This window comes from Anopheles marshallii, chromosome X (genome assembly GCF_943734725.1).
Source record: "Anopheles marshallii chromosome X, idAnoMarsDA_429_01, whole genome shotgun sequence".
In the NCBI taxonomy this organism is placed as follows: Eukaryota; Metazoa; Arthropoda; class Insecta; order Diptera; family Culicidae; genus Anopheles; species Anopheles marshallii.
This window is the reverse complement of record NC_071325.1, coordinates 6,829,820-6,844,934: the sequence shown is the minus strand read 5'-3', so window position 1 is coordinate 6,844,934 and position 15,115 is coordinate 6,829,820. Positions and strand designations below refer to the sequence as shown.

Genomic DNA, 15,115 nt, shown 5'->3' with positions numbered 1-15,115 from the left:
TTGGCTGCGGTGCGATGACGGTTTTTTTTTTTTTTGCTTTGTTTCGTTGCTGTGCGCCCTCTGTTGGCGCCCCGGTCAAAGCTGCAGGGTACGTCCCGGTGTGGGCATGTGGGACCGGCGCGGGTTTTTTTTTGACACCTTCAAGGGTGGTCCCTAAGTATTGGCGTCGACTGGACTGGCAGTTTTGGAATGAGTAAAAGAAGAAGAAAAAAAACGAAAAGATCCCGATCCCGGGGACGCACAGATCGTTAAGATCAACCGTGTGAGTACCGCCCGTACCGACTCCATGTTCCCCCATATGTGGGGTCTCCCACAACACTGGATGTTGGGCTCGCGCTTCGTGACTTGATTATTTTTCACCGATTTGCACACTCGCATCTCACAACACACTACAACACCCCCCCCCAGCTGGGTGCCTAATTGTAAATAATTGATCGTTGTGTGCAGCGCCGTCCGTCGCGCAGGGACGCACTCGAGCGCTTAACTACGTGTCATAAACGCGACCGCCGACACCAACCGTACCGCGTAGGCGTCGACCGCACCGCACACACGCTCACGGTTGTTTTGTTTACTTCTGTAATGTATTTATATATTTATTTATTTATGTATTCCTTTAGCGCGAATTCAAATAAGGGTTTTCTGGGTTAGGTTTCGTTTTCTTTTTCCGTTTTATTTTTTTTTTTTTAATGTTTGCTATCTAATTCTTTTATTGCGACGGCTTACACACCTAACCTTAATTCGTTTTTGGACGGTGGTGGTGTACCGGAGTCCTTAATGCCGTTGAAATTCCTGCTTTTACGACGCATGCTTTAAGCCTTCCCGGCTTTCCGGTTCGCTTCGTGCGAGTTTTCTTGCTTAGCCCACCATTCTAGTCTACCTTTTCACACACGCACACACGCACACGCGGTGCAGAAAGAACATACGATTGCTTTTAATGTTTTTCTCTGTTCATGGTTTCGGTTGATGCCCCCCGTAGGCACGGGTGTAGTTGATGTGTGCCGGCGGGAATACGCATTGCATACATTTGCCTTGGCACAACGCGCTCCCGGTGCCCTTCCGAGGTGTGTATTCGTGTGTGCGTTGCTGCCGGTTCTCCTTTGCGCTCCCGATTTGCCCGTTCGGTAGAACGTATTCTAACCAGATAACCATCTCCCATAATCTCGGTTCATACCTCACTGATTCGACCTTGTGCTATCTGTAGCACACGTACGGTATAGCGAGCTGCTGCTGCTGTCAACTTCTCCGCAGTTCTAATTTTAGAAACGGGCCTCAACAAAGCGTACAGTGTGTGTTGTTTTTTTTTCTATTTCTCTCTCTCTTTCTCTCTCAAAGCCAACGCGGACCAACACGCGTACGACAAGCACGGGAAAAAGGTATTTAAATCATCAATCTTACCTGCTTAATCCATGCGCACACACACATACACCACCGGTTAAGCGAAGCCTGATTAGAAGAGTGGGGCGGGGAGGGGGAGGGGAAGGGGGAGGGGGTAATAATGGGATTCTCGCTTCCTTTCATTATCCGGATCGGCCGGACCCACCTGTGTACCATTTCGGCTTATGTTGCGCGTACGACTTCGACTTCGGAAGTGTGTCGGAAACACCGCAACGCTTAAAGAAGCTGTTGAAACAAAGACGGGAATGGGAAACGCCCCGGCCGTTCTAATGAGCATGCCGGCTCCGACAAGCACACGAACACGGTAGGCTTCACCGACACCGACGGACCAACCATGTTCCATTTTCGGCTGCTACTGGAAGCGTGCGCGAGGGTGGGGTGACTCACCCCGGGGGGGGGAGGCTCGGAAAAGGAGTTGCTGCTTTTGCCTGCCCCGGTCTTCTCCCGCCACCTCCCGCCCCCTCCTGGACAAACATAAGATCGCCAGTTGACTTTTCCAATAATGGTCGAGGGTCTGCCACAACCTCTGCCCATCACTGTGTAGGCGTCGCACACACACACCTCATTATGCAGTGTTTGTGTATGTGCTTTGTTTTCTTTTTGAGCCTGGGAGATGTGTTTTATTTTTGGCTAAACTTGTGCTCACCTCCCCCCCCCCCCCAAAACCTGGAACTTCTGGCTGGGGAGTCTCTGACTGGGTGGCCCAAGCTTCTAGCGTACTCGGTTGCATCCTGAGACATTTGCGTCTAGCGGGTCGAGATTGTTTGAGCTATGTTTGGTGAATAGCTGAAAGTATCTTGCACATCAAACCACCCGGGGTCACTGGGAAGATGTGAGATAATTGCGGTGAGCTTCCAGCAAAACCGACCAGGAAGCAACGTGGGGGAAAAAAGATGCCAAACTCCGAACATCCCCCACCCCCCCAATTGCTGCCATTGCTTCTCTGCTGATCTCACAATGCGCCCGGAGTGTGCCGGAGCATTCATCGGCTGCTCCGTGTGTAAAAGCTCCTCTAAAGGACGCGGGCAGTGGACGAAGACACCGCCTCCCCCTTCCTTGGGCGAAGCAATCGAAAACAAGCGGAGCATAATGATCGGTAAAGAACTGTCATTTTACGTCCAACAGCTTAATTGGGTACGGCCAGCGGTCTAGGTGTGTTTGGGTCTGCCGCGGGTTGCGCTGCAATCGAACCTGAGCCAGGGGCTGCCCCCTGTCTGCCGCCCTGCCGGTCATTGATGGTACCCCGGGGGATTAAGATGGCCGTGGCGTGGTCTACTCTTTCGAGTTGCGTGACTTGTTAGTTTGCTTGTGAATACACACACACACACACGCGTAGACTCTATTTAACACGCTGGAGGCATCGCCGTTCTTGGAGGCGGCCAGCAAACGGCAAACAAGAAGCGTTCGGTGAAGAAAGCGCGCCGAGTAATGTGAAAAAGTGCGAAAAGCGCACCAACATACCGGGAACGAAACAACAACAACAACAACAACAAAACCCTCCCCCCACCCCCCGAAGAACACCTTCGCGCGATGGTGTGGCGGCGATATAGAATTTCTTCGCTTCGTTGTTTTGCTGCTGCTGCTGCTGCTGCTGCTGCCAGTTCTTTATACAACGTCGTCAGCGTCGTCGCTTTTTTGTGCCCTGCGCAGGAAGCTTGCAGTTGGTTGGGGGGAAGGGGGGGGGGGTTGGAGACCGGACGAGGGCCCTCTGGTATGCCGTTGAAGTTGCCATTGTTTGTTGACGTGCGATGTTCGGTGTGTACCCGCTTGTGTCCTGTTGGGCCGCACCGCAGCGCCATCCCGTGCGAGTTTTCCCAACCCACCGGGCACATCGGCAACTCCATTCATCAAGCGCCGATCGAAACACCTACAATTCAGGCAGGAGATCTTCAACCACGCTTCTTCTGGTTGCGCTGTTGTACAGCGCGGTGTTCTAACGCGCTTTCAAGGCGTGCAAAGCTTATTCTCGGCCCGTTCCTCTGTTCCTCTGTTTGCCTCGCATTACTCGCTTCCTACCGCGCGCACACACACAACGAAAGCCCACGAACGGATACACACCCCAAACAAAAAAAAACAAAAAACGATGAGGCCGGCACCATCTCCCTGATCTGACCCTTTCTGCGCCGCATTCTTAGGTCTCCGGGGTACCTTCGGCCATTATTCGACCTTCGGATGTCAGTGTGCGGGTGCACCGTTTTCTGCATCGCCCAATCCCTCTGTGTGTGTGAAGGAAGCGGGTGGTTTTCCGACACATAAAAAAAAAAAAACAGCCCCGACAGCTCAGCACGCGGCCTAACTGGATCGCTGTGCCTCCTTCACCTACAGTGTTGTTTGTGTGTGTGCCCTGTTTTTTTTTTGCTGCTGCTGCCGCTGCTCTCCGTTCTTGGAATTTCGTTTCGTTCCTTCATGTCTGCCAGAATCCCGAATCTCCTCTCCTCTCCTTCACCACCACACCACCACACACACCTCAAGGTCCCTGTAGACGAAGGCCAGAATGGGTTTCCAGCGCTACTGCGACGCCTCTGGAGCGGCCCGTGGTTTCCCATTCGCCTGTGGTAAAACGGAGAGCGGTTCGGTGTGAATCATGTGGAACCGAGCAGTGGGCTTAATGCCCCTTACCCGCACACCCGAAACGCTAACGGGGCTAGATGGGAATGGGAATAATCCGTCACGTTATTGCGAGCATTAGGGCACATTAGAGCGAACGCGCATCCTTCAGGTAGCGCGACCCTTTCAGGTTGCAGTTTTGAAGTGTCTAGCGAGATCTCTTCTGGAACTCCAATTCCAACGTGTCTGTATATAGTGTGATATCTTGAGAAAGTGAAAGTGTCTAAGCTCTTAGTCCTCACGTTGGTCTAACACCACAACATACCGTTGAAGCGACCAGGAGTTTGGAAACAGCCTGGTCTGCACTCTTTACTTCTGCTGTGAAGATACTCTCTCTCTCTCTCTCTCTCTCTCTCTCTCTCTCTCTCTCTCTCTCTCTCTCTCGTAATCCATCGAAATCAAGGGCAACGCTGTACGGTGACCACAAAACGCCATACAGCTCCTCGCATTCCATTCGCGCTGGAAGTTCTACCCCGCAGCAACCCCCACCCCCTCGCCGCACCCTTGGTCCAAGTGCCGGATGTACCCGAATTTATATGCGAGCCCCGGTCCCAGTGCATTAGAGCCTCCGGTTCCCGAATGCGTGAGGAATTCGTCGGAATTCGTCCGTACCTTCGTCATTGCCACATCAGCGCCGCTCCGAACCAAAAAAAAAAAACCGAAACAAGAGGGACGGCGGGAGGGGAGGGGTTGTTAACGGGTGCGGAAATTCTTGCGCTGGCCCGTTGTCCGTGGAGGAAATCTTTGTGGCGAGATTGCGGACGTCTCCCATTCAGATAAGCTTTGTTCATCTTCGCCCTCGTGCGTGCTTCAGGGGGAAGGGGGGGGGGAAAGGTGGGCGGAAGGGTGTGGTTCTGTTTCCCTCTTTGTGTGCGCTCTCTTCCGATTCTTGGCACTGCCTCCGTTCGTCCCTGTTTGCGATGTGGCCGGTACGGAAAGATCGACGATGACGATTACTTGCCGACGGGGGGTCTTTCTCGCACACACACACACACACACAGACCGTCGCAGAAGATGAATGATTAATCCAACCCGTAACCGTAGCCGTGTAAGGGTGTTAGGGACGGGGCGGCGGCGGGAACCCCCGGGGGTCGGCACAACAGACCCGAGACATTTTATTCCTCGCTTTTGCTTCAATTGGGAAAGGTGGGGTGCGGGTTGGAAGCAGCGGGGGGGTAGCAAGGATGAAATGTACATTTCACACCTTCTGCCCGGCGGGTGAGATAGGCCCCACCCCCGGGGGGTGTGCGAGACGAGCCCTACCGTGTGGTGTCCGGAGGGCTGACAGCGGGCCCGGGAATAAAGCGTTTTATAATTGTTATGATTTTATTAGGTTTCTCCGAAATTGGTTGCTGTGCGCGCCGGCAATCTGGTTGGAAACGTGGGCCACCTCACCGCCGATCGGTCACGCGGGCCACCGGACCGGAGACAGTGAGGTCCGCACCACGCCACTCCCTCCCGGACACCGGCCAGACAGGGTGGCGTTAGGATCGTGCCCTCCCGTTCGCACACGCGTTCGGATCGCAGGGTTCGCCCTTCACCTTAGACGTTCCGTTTGCCATTGGCCGGCAGCGGAAACAAGCGCTGGCCGGGTGTGCGCTGTACGCATGGAGGGTCTTGGACATTCTAGCCGAACGCTAGAGGTCGAAAGACACCGTGACGGGTGAAGTGAATCGATCCCGCTACATCCGGGACCGCAACGGGCAGGCTCGGCAACAGTGTTGTCCGCTGTGACCGGTCCGGTGTCGGTGGCGAAACGGAACACCTCCAGTGACCTCGAACATGCAACAATTTCCCAACCCAACACCCAAACCACTGCACCGGAAGCATATCATTGATGATGTACAACGCAACAACAACAAAAGAAAGTACCGAAAAGAAAGGCGAAGGATGTGACAAACGGGCAAACATGTAGGCCATAAATATTGTGCCGGGCCCCGTTTGACAAGTAACGCTTTGCGGGGTTTCGTTGGTCCTTTGCCTTTATTGTACGGTACAGGAAGATGCCGAATGTCCGCAATGCAACGCACTGTGGAAAGGCAGATGTATTAACGTGTGTGTCCTATCCGCGGTGTGGAATGATCAATTCTACATCCCGTTCCCGGGATTTTGGCAGGGTGAGAATTGAAATATTGCAGGAACGGAAAGTCGTCTAGGGACCAGGGATCTCCAAAATACGGCTCTCGAGAGTCTTCAGGGCGGCCTGCGACGCTGTTGTTAATATTGCCATTTTAATAATTTAGGAAAGTGGTAATTTTTTTTAATTGCTCAAATATGTAATTACTGTAATAATTAGCAACATTTAGTGCTAGAAATTGTGAAAAAACAACACGAGCTCAACATCCCTGGAAATTACCCGCAAGATACAGGGTTTTACAATAGATAGAATATGACGAACTTATCAACTTAATAAATCACGTAAGCTTAGATAAACGGAGAGATTTATAGTGAAACCCAATACAGGCAGTCCCCAAAATACGCTATCGGAAAAAATCCGCGTATCTCAAATTTCGCCATAAGTCAAATCCGGGAGTAAAATCGTTTATACTTCAAAGTTGTATAGTTGACTTCCTTCTCTGCACTTAATTTATTCAGCAAACCACACTACTTTTTTTGATAGAATACATTAACATCTAAAAACAAATGTTTTATATGACAAACGAAGCTATTTTAGACCAATTTTACACCTTTTTTGCTTAAATTTTGTGCTCTAAACTAACTGAGCTGTCAAATTTCCAAAATCCGCGTATAAGAGGAACTGCGTATCTCCGAGACTGCCTGTACACTTTACCGAATCGCGAAAGCTAGATATGGAGTCGCGGGCATAATTTCTTCTGCTTCTTCTTTATCGGCACAACAACCTCAAGAGGTTTAGGCCTGCCTATTTTTTGACTTTCTGTGACTTAATTTACCCACAGCTGGATAGTCTGTTTCGAGAATTCGGGAAAATTTACAAATTTGAGTGCTTCGGGGGCACAATTTAGTGTATGTCAAATCCAACCGGGCTGTTTACGTACCTACCGGATTGAAGAGTTGAGATACAATGTACACAAAGCATGTGCAAAATATCGATTAAAAATTATGTTTATTGATGGTAAATACTTGTGATTAATGTCCAACTTTATTTTGTAGTTCAACTCTTGAATCCGCTTGTACGTAAACAGGCCGCCCGATTTGGCATTCACTATATTGTGCTCGCGATTCCATATCAAGTTTTAGCGATTCAGTAAAGTTTGTTGCTTTTAAATATCTATCTTCGTGGCTGTCTTATTTCTTTGTGCGATTCGGTAAGTTAGATTCGCCATATCCGATCTGATGTGAAACCCTGTAATATGTACCCGTGGGCTGAAAAGTTTGGAGACCCCTGGTCTAGTACAATGGAAGTCTTGAGATGACGTCACGAATTGAATAGAAATTCGCCAAATCCCACCAGAAATGGAATGCTGACTGTCTATTGCGGTGCGTTTATTGCAGTGTGACTCGCCACAAGTCACGGTAGGCACCGAAACCCTTCCGACCTCGGTGCGTTAAACATATTTTTCGGGCCGTTAATGTCGAATTCTCGAAACTTCAAATTCGTTCCATTCTGCACGGTTTTCCGGTTGTTGTTTCCTTTTTTTTTATTGAGAAACGTCCAAAAAAAAAAAGGAAACGGACAAAGCAATGCGAAGAAGGAACCTCCGAAGGTCTCCACCCTGTCCACCGTACGACGACACGGTGGTCAGGAGAGTGTGGAACGAACCGAAAAATAAATTTGTGAAACAGAACAGAACAGATCACGAAATATCTGATACCCGAGACCGTGGCACCTCTTCACCTTCAGACGGGGTTTTGGGGGCTCGGGGGTGGGGGGGAAGGGAGGAGGGCCCTTACATGGTGGAATGTCGGCCGAGCGGTTCTTTTTCATTCGATGTGTCAGATTCTCTTCCCCCGTTTCTTTTCCACTTCCACACGCCGGCCACGTATTCTCAACTCTGCCCTTCCTGTGGCTAGATTTTGCGTTCGGTGAATCGCGCAATTCGTCTTCATTGCGCTTCCCGGGCCCCCCGGGCGTGGTGGTAGCATCGGGCGTGTGGGTACGCATGTTCCACCGCCAGTGACCCGTTTTGATCTTGCCTGCCGCGAGTTCTGACATGGCGGGCGTGATTTCCTTCTCCTCCGGTAAATTCAGCCCCCCCTCCAAAATGGTAGCCCGGGCGTTGGTGCAGCACGCGCGCATACACCCGATGATAGATTATCCCGAGGTAGGTCGAGCGGTGGATGCTGACCACCCATTGTCGGGAGTGCTGGGTCCGGCCGGTTCGTCGGCGAGGTGGGTGCTGGTGGGCGCCGCAGAACAGGGTAATACATCGGGCAGATCGATCACCGGGCCACGGTTTGCTTGCTTGATTGGCGAACGTGGTTGAAGGCCAAAGGGAGGATGACAAACACCATTGCTGAACTCTGAAGCGTATCAAGATCGCGTCACACCTCGGACTTTAACGCTTAAAGGTGTTGCGGTAGACGATGCCGATGACGGTCAGGGCGGAAGTGAACCTAAACGCATCTTGTTACATCTTTTTTTTCTGAAATGCCAAAGGTTAACTTAATATACTCCTGTACGCAATCTTTTCATTATAAGTAAATATGCTGGAGAGGTCTTCTCGAAGTCAATTTTAATACATGCTAATGATGCTGTCTTAAAAACTTCTCTTGTTTACATGTTCTCTGGTAAACGAAGTGGGAAATTGATATCTTGATATCCTGGCAGGTCGAGGTTGACGCGCGTCACGAAGGTCTCGAACCTCACCTTAGCAAACTGAGTTTCCAAACAGTTCATAGTAAGATTGGTAACCCTCTCTGATCCATAATATTCGTAGCAACATCAGCAAAGATACTCGTTAGCTAAGAACAAACGGCATGCCATTGCAGAAGCTGACACAACAAAACCCTGCTTCATCTCACATCGTACCGTAACGGATGTGTTACAGCACGCGTTACATCACGGATGGTTGGTGTATCGGCTACATGAACGCCCTCTCGTGAGCAGTAGCGTAACACTTGTGATGGGCAAATTTTATTAAGAAAATAGGAATAATTTATTAAACACCTTTTAAGAGAATACGTTTGCTTTACATAATGCAACGTACAATAATTTTATGAAGCATAGTAAAAGAAGGTTTCTGTGACTGTGACCAATTAAATGCATCTGTTTGGTGTTTGTGGCTATCAAAATCAAAGTTCATTGGACACACCCAAGGGCAATTGAACATAAAAAAAATGTTATTTGAGTTTCAGTTTTTCAGTGTTGTTTTGAGTTCACTCACTTTTTTATTATTAATGTTTCTAATCGCTTAGTTTTTATAACGTAGTTTGCATACTTTTCAAGTGAATATTGAAATAATATCAGAATTAATCAAATGTTATAAAAAATAATGTTGTGGATTCCTTTCAAAAATGTTCATTGGGAATATACGAATATACGTTTGTTATAAATATATGTTCAGCACTGTAGTCATACGAAAAAAAAAAACTTTTGACACATGCCGGTTTCGTTCGACGCCCAGCCGCATTGGGCGGCAAAGCGTAACCATAACAACAACAGAAGGTACATTTGATTCAAGTTGTTTAGTTATATTTATCTATTCGTTATATTTTCGCTACGATATAATCAAAAAGTTCTTTTGCTTAGGTTTTTTTTACCAAATAACAACTACTGTGTTTTTAGGTGTGCATGCGGCTCGCGACTTTGGATTGATTCGAAGTGTGGAGACAAAAACATTACCAGCCTTTGGTCGATGCTTGTAATTATCTACCCAGGATCAGTTTGGAATAATTAATACGGTGGGTAGCAACCACTCGGAGAAGAAAAGCAAGAGGGAAATGCAACAGCCAATGATGGTGCTCGACAGTGACGTAACGGACAGTTCGATCGATGAGATCTCACTCAATGAAGCCATTTCAAACAGCAGTGGTCGTCGTTCGTTGGTTAAGGATTTAACAAGGCGTCGTGATTACAAAAATGATAGTGCAACTGAATCTAGCGATGATGAGGACAGCGTCGTGTATGATGGAACGGATGAGGATAGTGAGAATCGTTGTGAGCAGCTAGACCAGCAAGTTGGCGGCGATAGAAAGGAAGCTCCCGAGTCCGATAGTGGTACCGAGCGTAAGAAGCCTACAATATCCAACGTAGCTCCCGCCATCCCCAACAGTGTTCGTCGATCGTCCCGTATCACGTCCCCGAATAAGCGTTACTCAAAGGACTTCCTGACGGAAAGCGTAAATGCGAAACGGAACGGTATGCACGCCACTAATTCGACCAGTACGGATGAGGAAAGCATAAGCGAGGACGGAAATCATGAGGATAGTTTGGAAATGTTGAACAATAAGGTGGCCTCTACGACGCTGTTCGAGGCACAGAGGGATGTAGCCGGGGCCGGTATTTATGGTTTCCAAACGCCCAAGAAACGGGGCTCAATGAGTGCCCTTGCGCTGGCTAGCAGTGAGACACGTACGCCACGATCGCCCCGTTGCTCGGTAACCTTGTTCGGCAATGTTCCCACTACACCGCTGCACGTGCGAAGAAGGAACAAGAAAGGTAAGGTGTTCGTGGTCTATCCCTTTTGTTTGTTTTTGAGAATGAGAATACGTTTCAGAGTTATCGAAGGCACTGCAAGCATCTATGCGGGAAGATTTCTCTGCTAGTGAGAGCGACTACAACCCGTCCGATGAGGACGATGAAGATGACTCCGTATCTGATGAGGCAGAGGAGGATGAGATTGCGACTCCTTCATCTGAGGACGAAACTGCCCCTGAACGACCACAAAAAGGACGCAAGTCTGCGGTTGGGAGTAATATCGCACCACTCACTCCAACGGTTCCTGTTCCGGCTGTGCTGCAGTCGCAATCAGCTGCCACCGGTCGATCAACCCGCTCCACCCGAGGTGCATCGAGCAAAGCCACATCCGACTTGCAGTACATCGTGGAAAGCGACAACTACTTCACGACCTTTTCCGGTGCTAAATCTGTCACGTCTGACCATACGCTCGATCGCCTGAGTACGCCACGGCTTCCGCAGGATGTTTTGCTCCGACTGCTGCAGGAAACGAATGCGTCCTCGCGGCATACGTCCGCCATACAGGACATGCTGGCGGAGTATGAGCAGCAGTTTGTCCGCTGGTTGTTCCTGCTGAACGAAGGGTTCAGTGTGTTGCTGTACGGGGTCGGTTCGAAGCGGTCGCTGTTGCAAACATTCCACCTCAAGCTGCTAGCGAACCGACCGGTGCTGGTAGTGAACGGGTTCTTCCCAGCGCTAACTGTCAAGGATGTGTTGGATGCGGTGGCAAACGATTTGCTCGATCTGCAGCTACAAACATCCGTCCATCACGAAGCGATCGATGAGATCGAGTACGAACTATCGTTACAGCCAGATCTGCACGTGTTTCTTCTGGTGCACAATCTCGACGGTATTGCAATGCGCGGTGATCGCATGCAGACGACCATGTGCCGGTTGGCAAGCATCCCGAACGTCCACCTGGTCGCGACAATCGATCACATCAATGCGCCACTGCTGTGGGACGCATACAAGCTGAGCCTGTACAACTTTTGCTGGTGGGACGTCACCACCATGCTGCCGTACAGCGTCGAAACGGCGTTCGAGAACTCGCTGCTGGTGCAGAGCGGTGGCGCGCTGACCCTGTCCTCGATGAATAGCGTGTTCGCGTCGCTCACCACTAATGCGCGCGGCATCTTCATGGTGATCGTGAAGTATCAGCTTGCGAACAGTGGTCCCGCAAACCCCCAATACGCCGGTATGCAGTTTAAGGATCTGTACTGGGCCTGCCGTGAGGCGTTCCTCGTCAGCAGCGACATTGCGTTGCGTGCCCAGCTGACGGAGTTCACCGATCACAAGTTGCTGCGAATCAAGCGCTCGCTGGACGGTTCAGAATATCTCAATATACCAATCGAGCATGGGCTGCTGAAGCGATTCGTCGATGAAACTGCCAAGAGTTCGTAGAATATGCGTTAGATTACCGTGTACGGGTCGGCTCCATGAAGGTTCATTTCGAAAACCGACCTAATTTATGTATTGTGTACTGTTTTGTCAAACCTTTTTTATTATACAATCGCACTTTTGCATGATGGTTAACCTTTTATTACGTTTTTTTTCCGGTGTTTCGGGGATAGAAAGTTTTGAGAAATTGTTTTTAACAGAGCATCTGCTTTAGTTGCGGAAATTCTCAGAAAAAAGGACTCAGGCTCAGATTCAGCAAATAATGTTTCTTATTTGCGATAATTTAGCCAATTTCATTGTCTTCTGTCTTTGCTCGTAGTTAATTGTGGGTCGTTTAATTTTAAACTCTTCCTTCGGACTAGATACAATTGCTAACATGTATCTAACAGGTAAATTAGCAAAGAAAAAATAGAAGCTATTAACAAGACGCAATGAATGAAGGGGTACTGTCAGGAGTTCTCAAGAAGAATTGTTTATTGGACTGTAAACAACATCGAAGATTAAACGCCAGACGAGGTAGTGAAAGGCTTAGTGATGCAAATTGGCATGTTACGTGTAAGATTCTCTGGAATATTTAACGCACGGGTTACTAAAAGTTGTTATTTGTGTTTTGTTTACATGAATTTAACAATTTATTGTAGAAAAACTAAAACCAAAAATCCCTTACAAGGAAAAGTAGAGCGAATATTGATGTCACTTCGTGAAGACGCTCTTCTTTTAGGACATTATTATATCACATAATGTGCCCTTTAACTTCAACTCCACCAGCACAAACAGCCAGTGCAGAAATGCCATCGTAGACGCAGACTCGTTGCCGTGCCGAACTGTCTTCAACGCTACCATTCAGTTGGCTCGGCGTCCGGCTGTCAGTACACACTGGCTGGCGGCACCGGGCACATCCTTGCTGCTCTTGCTACGAACGTACGGCACCCGCTGTGGGCGCCCGGGACATCTCCTTTCTCCTGGTTTTTTCTCACCACTATCTCACCCCGGTTCGGGCTGTTTTGTTATCCCGCAGGAAGCGCAACTAGAGCCCACCCCAAATTCTGTTCCCCCTTTGTTTGAAGCCACAACACATTCTTCTTTCCCCACACACGCGCGGTCGCTTTACCGGTCCGAAGCGTATCCTTTATCTCATTCGGTTAGTATTCTGGTTAGTGAAAAATCTGTCCTTAAATCCTATCCGCACCCCGTTTTGTGAAGTGAAGTGTCTGCTGGCAGCTAAGAAAGGTGAATAACCATAAACCTAAATCGCGCCTGTGGTAGATAAGAAATCCCGAAACATCTGCTAACGTGGAATCGGTCTCCGGGTCAATCGCTTCAAGATGTCGAAGGATGTACGCAGTGTGAATTTTTGACATTATTCCCATTTGTTTCGAGAAAAAAAGGATAGTTTAATATTAATTTCTCTCACTCCGATTTTTGGCGAAAGAATCTTTCCTTCGTTTTACTTCTTTTTCCCGTGCGTACGTACACACATGCGTATCGTCTTTGCAAGCGCCTAACAGTAAGCAACCGGCATAGGTTTCCAGAAGTGTTACGACTTAGGGAGAAAGTAGGGGAAACAAACGGAACGCAACAACGAATCGAATAGGTGTTCTTACTATCCGCGTAGTGTTAGTGAAAGAATGCTATTTTTTTTCCTTTGCCAGGATATATCTTACGCGTATGCACGGCGCAGCACGACGTTTCTGAGCGTGGTTCAGGATCAAAACAAAGGGACGAAGTCTTGCGTGGGTACCATAAAAGAGCGAGTGGGTGAGAAAAAGAGAGCGAACGATAGTGGCGTTTCGAGTTGGAAAATTGTTTTCCTCCATGTAATGAAAAGCATAAGCGAAAAAGATAAAGAGAGGGAGAGAGACTTTGGAGTCTATTGTGAATGCATCCCGAAGCACGTGCCTATTACGTGAGTCCTTGTCAAGTTAACAAAAAAAAAAACGGTGTAAACAGACATGTAATTGCTGTGATTCAATTACATTTCACTTAAATATATTCTTTGTGCGATTTGCGCCGAAAGGTATGCTATGGTATATTGAAGATATACAGCATTACGCCTAAAGGTATACTATACAATGCTAAAACTATAAAGCATCAAAACCAACATAAAAAAACAGTTCCAATACACTGAACAGTAGAACGAAAGTGATCTAAAAACTATCAGTTGCATACTTTTAGGCGCTACACACGTAAGAATCTTAGTAAGGGTTGCTACACTTACTGCTCATTTGGTAGTAAGTGTTACGATGAAATTTTGAACTTTCTTGAATCGAAATCGAATGATCTGCCTCCAACAAATTGGCGTAATCCACCATACGGCAACTGAGTCGACGTGTACACAGGTTGAATGGATTGCAAAAGCTAAATAATGCCAAAATCCACCTTCACAGGTGAAAGTGATTAAAAGGCAGTTAACGGTAGAAAAACACAAAGAAAGCACGAGAAACGAAACGAGCGAGAGTAAAGGAGAGTGAGAGAGAGTGTGTGTGTTTTGCTGGTGAGGTCGGGTTCAGACGTTAAATTCGAATCTTGCAAGAGTGAGCCTGCGCATATGCGATTTCCCGTCGCATTCTGCATGATGCTACTAGCTTCGCACTATCAGGCAAGATAACAGCAGCAGCAAGGCAAACACAAGGAACTGGTTACACCGCACACAGCGAGAGACAGTGAGAGTGTGGGAGCGTATGAGTGCTTACACGCTCGTGAATTGCTCAAATCGCGTGCGGGGCAGATGCACACTACCCAAGCCAAGCGGGAGCTAGATTATACAACAATGCCATAAATATCCAGCCAACAGAAAGGGAAGGGAGGGAGGCGGAGGGGAGTGGGGGGAGGATGGGAAGGAACGGCCGAATCCAAATCGCTCGCTGGACGAAAACGTCACCGACAGCGACGACGACACGACGAGTCTCGGACAGCTTTTGGTGTTGTATAACCAAACCATTTCGCAGGAGCAGCAGCAGCAAGCAGTCACAACGCAATCCGCTGCGGACTCGTACGCTCGCCTCAGCTGCGCTCTTGAGCTTTTCCGGTGTGCAGTGTACACCTTCTAGTGTCCGGTCGCCGCGTAACGATGGGACGGTGAACAGCTGCCTAACAGGGGCCAACACCAGCGAGGAA

At 48.7% G+C, this 15,115-nt stretch overlaps 1 protein-coding gene across 1 annotated transcript; it reads left to right on the top strand.

Moving 5' to 3' along the window:
* Positions 1 to 8,186: 8,186 nt before the first annotated feature.
* On the top strand, positions 8,187 to 12,001 carry LOC128718493 (origin recognition complex subunit 2). Its single transcript, XM_053812119.1, has 3 exons — positions 8,187 to 8,246; positions 9,802 to 10,582; positions 10,641 to 12,001. The coding sequence occupies exons 1-3, from the start codon at positions 8,187 to 8,189 to the stop codon at positions 11,999 to 12,001; spliced, it is 2,202 nt and encodes a 733-aa protein (XP_053668094.1).
* The last annotated feature ends 3,114 nt before the right edge of the window (positions 12,002 to 15,115 follow it).